At 35.9% G+C, this 5451-nt stretch overlaps 1 protein-coding gene across 1 annotated transcript; it reads left to right on the forward strand.

Annotated features, from left to right (window-relative positions):
• The first annotated feature begins 1497 nt into the window (after nucleotides 1-1497).
• LOC133778045 (phosphoglycerate mutase-like protein 1) lies at nucleotides 1498-5451 on the forward strand. Its single transcript, XM_062217862.1, has 10 exons — nucleotides 1498-1991; nucleotides 2478-2548; nucleotides 2825-2932; nucleotides 3142-3221; nucleotides 3421-3583; nucleotides 3846-3920; nucleotides 4041-4129; nucleotides 4491-4610; nucleotides 4790-4834; nucleotides 4916-5451. The coding sequence occupies exons 1-10, from the start codon at nucleotides 1802-1804 to the stop codon at nucleotides 5016-5018; spliced, it is 1044 nt and encodes a 347-aa protein (XP_062073846.1). The 5' UTR covers nucleotides 1498-1801; the 3' UTR covers nucleotides 5019-5451.

Genomic DNA, 5451 nt, shown 5'->3' on the forward strand with positions numbered 1-5451 from the left:
TTTCCTTCTACAACCTACTTGGCTGAGTTTATCTAATGGTCTAATTGACCAAAATTCCCCTAGGGCCATTCTCATCCCTCAAAGCCACCTAAGGGCATAATTTCATTTCCACCGACCCTGTTAATCATAATTAACGTCATCCAATTCCCGTCATTCCTAATATCCTCAAATAATTATAAAATCATATCTCATTACCTGCTCATTCCCGGTAATGTACTAAACATCAAATTTACCCATAGGCTCACCCTGAGCCGGTAATTAACCCCGTTATGACCAAACTGCTAACTTGCTTCCTATGATCGTCTCATGCCGAATAGCTCAAACATATCCACATAATAATGTGGTCTCACACATATATCACATACATGCACATAGATATACAAATATGCCATAAACGGCCAAAATTATGAAAATGCCCTTCTTATAAGAAGTGGGCCCACATGCATGCAATTATCATTATATAATAATATAATTCACATAATCATGCATATAATCACATATTAAACTAATTATGGCCCTCCTGGTCCCCTAATCCAGACACTAAGCCATATTAGGGAATTTGAGACATTACAACAACAATCAAACCTTTTTCTTCCTCAAATTCTTCAATGAAATATGTTAAAATAAACATGTTCATCAACCTAGATTTAATAATCCAAATGAAGATATTCATGAACCTACATTTGATTAAAAAATAAAGACAAACAACAATCTCAAACCCAGATCTTGGCTTGCCTCCCCATGAACCCCAACCCCCAACCCTTCTACCCCGATGTTAGATCTCAATTGTTTGCCTCTAATGTCGAGAAACCTAGCTCAACTTCGTTACTAATGTCGAGAAGAATAAGAAGAAAGTGAAGGTTAACCCAAGCAGATATGAAATTTGAGACCAAGACCCTCTTCGCCCCAAGTAACTTAGTCACCCTGTTGCCCAGATCCCCATCGCCCCGGTCCCAAATTCTATCACCATCTCTAACCAAAGATGTAAGAAGAAGAGGAGGATGGGGAAGAAGAAGAAGAAGAAGGGAAGAAAAAAAATTAGAGTTTTATTTATTTTTAATGTATTTTTTAATTTAAATTAAACTATTTTATATTAAAAATATATTTTTTATTATTAAAATAATATTTATTTATTTATTTCATTTAAAGTAAGTAATGAATTATGATACGCTATTGGTTTTAGATAATCATATGGCTCTGCGCTGGCACATAGCAGAAAGAATTGAATTATAGTGATTTTGCCCAGAAAAAAGTGAGTAGATGTAGAAGGTTTACCCACAAAAAATAAAAGCTGGGCTTAGGTATATAAACATATAATGTAAAGATCGAAGGGTATTTGTGTTAATTATTATATTTTATTTATTATTAAAATACTGTAAATGATTAATCAATCATGAAATGACATTTGGCGGCTGGTGATAAGAATTTTAATCGGTTATACATCAAAACGTAAATCTATTAAATTAGTCAAAAGACGTAGGCGCAGACACGTGAAAAGGTTTAAGTTAGCACGGCAGTTTCTCTCTCTCTCTCGTTCTCTGACAAACTTGTCAATTGGTCAACGGCTCCTCCAACCCTACGCGTATCCAGCCGAAAAACAAACAATAAAGGGATCATAATCGTACGCCGCGGCTCGTCGCACGCAGATCTAAAATGCGCCGTGTGCGTAGCTGGACACATTAGAGCCAAAGGCCAACTGCCTGCCACTCGCGCAGAGACGAGTGCTGGCATAGCTTTGGTTCATTCACATCGAACCCCGCGCCATTAACCACACTCCACAACAACTAAACTAAATCAAATCATGACCATTATAGCTACTCCTACTGCTATATATACCACATCTCTTAATTTTAATTACCACCTTGCCCCTACCCCGATTTCTAAGTTCCGTACGTCCCTCCCTACAACAACAACATCATCGTCGTCGTCGTCGTCGTCGTATCTTAGTGCTTCTCCTTCCCCTGTTCTCTGTTCCTCCTCTACTCCTTCAGGTTTGTTTCTCAAATTCCTACCTTGCCCCTGTCCTGTCCTCGACCAATTTTCTCGTTCACGATGATACTCGGTTTTGTGTGGTTTGAGATATTTTTCTTTTCTAGCTAAATGTGATTTGGATCTTAATTATTCAACTTCGTACAATGGCTTGGCTGGTCTTGATCGTGAATATTTATTTTTATGATTGGATATGTAATGGCAAACGGTCTGTATCTGTATGTGATATGGATGAGGTAGCATATATACTGTTTCAGTTTCTTTGTTCTAAATGCATTGTTGAGGTATTAATTCTGTTAGTTTTGGTTTTGGGGTGCATAATGGTAATAATAGAACAGCTTTTTCAACAGTTTCCTTTACAATATACTTTTGGTATATTCTTTCAAAAGCGAATATCTTTGGTTTGATGCCACTTTCTTAACATGGGATTTACTTGGCAATAATGTTTTTGTTGTATGTATAATGTGTTGGGTTCTGATGTGTTGCAGAGCCAGATATGGAAAACACCACGGTTGGTCAGAGTCTCTACCCCTTGCACCGTTCTAAAACTATTCATCTGGTATGTGGTACTTCTCTTTGTTTCTACATACTTTTGAGGGATCTATATATACATATATAATTGTGGTTCGAGTGATTCGGATATTATGGAAAAATTCGCTGAGAGAAAAGTTTGAGAAAAATATTTTTCTTATAAAATTTAAAAGAGATTTTTTTAAATATTTCTATTGTTCTAAATTTTATACACATTTAAGTTTTATTTTCTCTAAGAAATTTTTTCTCAAACAAGAGAAAATCAAATCCGTCAATCTCAACTGAGCAATGTATATGTGTATAGGTAAGGCATGCTCAAGGAGTTCACAATGTTGCAGGCGAGAAAGATCACAGTGCATATATGTCTTATGACTATTTTGATGCGCAACTTACTCCTCTTGGCTGGAATCAGGTAAATATTAGTCACTTCACTTTAAAAAAATTCATCATTGATCACTGATAGGGTTTCCTAATTTCCGGGAATTGGGTAATTTGAGGTAAAAGTTAAGGAATTTATTGGAAAAATTTAGGGGAGTCTGTTGAAATTACAAGAATGGAAAGTGAAAAAAAATTTCTCATTAAACTGTACTGTTACTGATAGGTTTTGTGTTATGATAACAGGTTGATAATCTCCACAAACATGTTCAAGCATGTGGACTTAACAAGAAAGTTGAGCTAGTCATCGTTTCTCCTTTGTTAAGGTATGCTTAATACTTCTTCAAGTGTTCTTATTTTCATTTATTACCTTCTTCGAGTGTTTAAAGCTAGTTTGTAGGAAAGCAGCAAGGAGCTTTTTTACTCATGCATTCCCTTTTTTTGTACAGATATATGTATATCATATTAGAATATGTTGCTTCATTTATGGCTTTTTTTTATGTGTTATCATTATTTGCGTTGCAGGACCATGCAAACAGCAGTTGGGGTGTTTGGTGGTGGAGCCTACGCGGATGGGATTGATGTACCTTCTCTAATGGCGGCAAATGTAGGAAACAGTGACCGTTCTGCCATTACAAGTCTAAATTGCCCACCATTTATAGCAGTAGAGCTTTGCCGAGAACATTTGGTATGTTATGACTGCTCTAACAGATTTATTTTAGCAATATTTATGGAATTTATAAGATGGAAATTTTCTCAAGTAGAAGATGAAAAGAGAATAGATTTACTTCTACCCATAATCCCTGCTAGCGCCTGAATTGGTCTGTCTGTAACATAATAAACTAGAGTCATACTCTGCTCTTTTAGGATAAATTTTGGTCCCCCATGAACATTTGTGATCTTATTTTGACTCCCTTCTCATATGCGTGTATTCTTTTCCTTTTATTCAGGGGGTTCATCCATGTGATAAGAGAAGAAGCATCAGCGAGTATCGTCATCTTTTTCCCGCAATTGATTTCTCACTGGTTTGTAATTCATCACCATTGACATTAATTATCAGGACCATCATCTGTGCTACTTAGTTTTATTCACACAACTGTGATACTGTGGTTCATTTCGTACTTGATTCTTTGTTCTTTGTGCAGATAGAAGATGATGAAGATGTTTTGTGGACGCCCGATGTTAGAGAGAAAAACGAGCATGTAGCTGCTAGGGGCTTGCAGTTTTTTAAATGGTAATCTCCTAGTTCCAATAGTAAACAATTCTTTATTTTGTTTGTAAGTTGAAAAATCATTTAAATTGCTAAAATGGAGGTGGTCTAAGGAGAGACCACAACAAAAGTTTTACTCAAGTAAAGCCTTTGTTGTGAAAATTGTGATGACTACAGTGTAGTTGTTTCTTCTTCTCTTCCCCTTCAAAACTAATTTGATAATCACATATATTTTGTTAATTTTCACTAGCAATTCTTGTACTCTTGCTCGATCAACTTTAGCATACCCCATTTTTTTTATTTAGTACATTATTGTTGCGGTGGTGTCAATTGTGCATCTACATAAGGAAATTTAAGCTCTAATACAAGCTTCTGTTGGGACCAGGTTGTGGACACGTAAGGAGAAGGAGATTGCAATTGTAACCCACAGTGGATATTTATACCATACTTTGAGTGCATTCGGCAATGATTGCCATCCTACAGTAAAGAGTGAAATATGTACACAGTAAGTAGTATATAGCCAATTATGGCTTTCCATTGTTCTCAAAATATTCTCATGCTTGGTTATGACAGTTCCTATTGTTGTAGTCCTTCATGAAAGGTCATTTTTAGATCATGAAATATGAGATTTTAAATTTCCAAATTCATCTGGCTAAATATAAAAATTGCAATCTGTTTTTGCAGCTTTGCTAATTGTGAGCTTCGATCAATGGTTCTTATCGATACAGGGTAAGCCATTTTGTTTTAAGAAAGACCCTTTAACTAGTTCTACCCCTGTGTCATAAATCATTTTGTGTTGGTTCTCTGCAGTTTGATAGGTTCTGATTCTTCAACCACTAATTATCCTGGAAAAATTCCTCGTGGACTTGATCTGCCAAGTGATGTTGCAGAAAAGAAGGGTGACACTAAGTAATGATAGTAGAATCTTGGATTCGAAATGCCTCGTAAAGATTTGATTTGCAGCCTGGGCGGTTTTCAAGTCGGCTGCTAGGTTCAGAGGAGACTTTAAAGATGTAAACTTTTGGTCAGATTCTTGGTCAAACATTTTACTTGACAATGCTACATATACAACTATTTATGGCCCCAGTACAGAGGGTTTTTCACTTCAGAGATTTTTAGAGGTTCAACTGCTTTCAAAAGGGCGTGGATTATGCTGTTGGCCATCAATATTTGGTTCCATTGCTTTTGTTATTCATTTATTGCTTTGGCTGGGGCATCTGTACTAATGGCACTAGTGCTTAACCTACACCTTAAGGTCATGCTGTATTGGATTGTATTATTTTTTTTTACAATATTATGTTTGGCTTTAAATTGTATTAAAATGTGGCATTAACTATTTGTTTTTA

This window comes from Humulus lupulus, chromosome 5 (genome assembly GCF_963169125.1).
Source record: "Humulus lupulus chromosome 5, drHumLupu1.1, whole genome shotgun sequence".
Classification (NCBI taxonomy): Eukaryota; Viridiplantae; Streptophyta; class Magnoliopsida; order Rosales; family Cannabaceae; genus Humulus; species Humulus lupulus.

Excerpts from the sequence above, each read along its gene's own strand:
- LOC133778045 (XM_062217862.1), top strand. The coding sequence starts at position 1,802 with ATGACCATTATAGCTACTCCTACTGCTATATATACCACATCTCTTAAT. Across the intron at positions 2,933-3,141 it reads CTCCTCTTGGCTGGAATCAG|GTTGATAATCTCCACAAACA; the intron begins GTAAATATTAGT and ends TTATGATAACAG. Across the intron at positions 3,921-4,040 it reads CCGCAATTGATTTCTCACTG|ATAGAAGATGATGAAGATGT; the intron begins GTTTGTAATTCA and ends TTCTTTGTGCAG.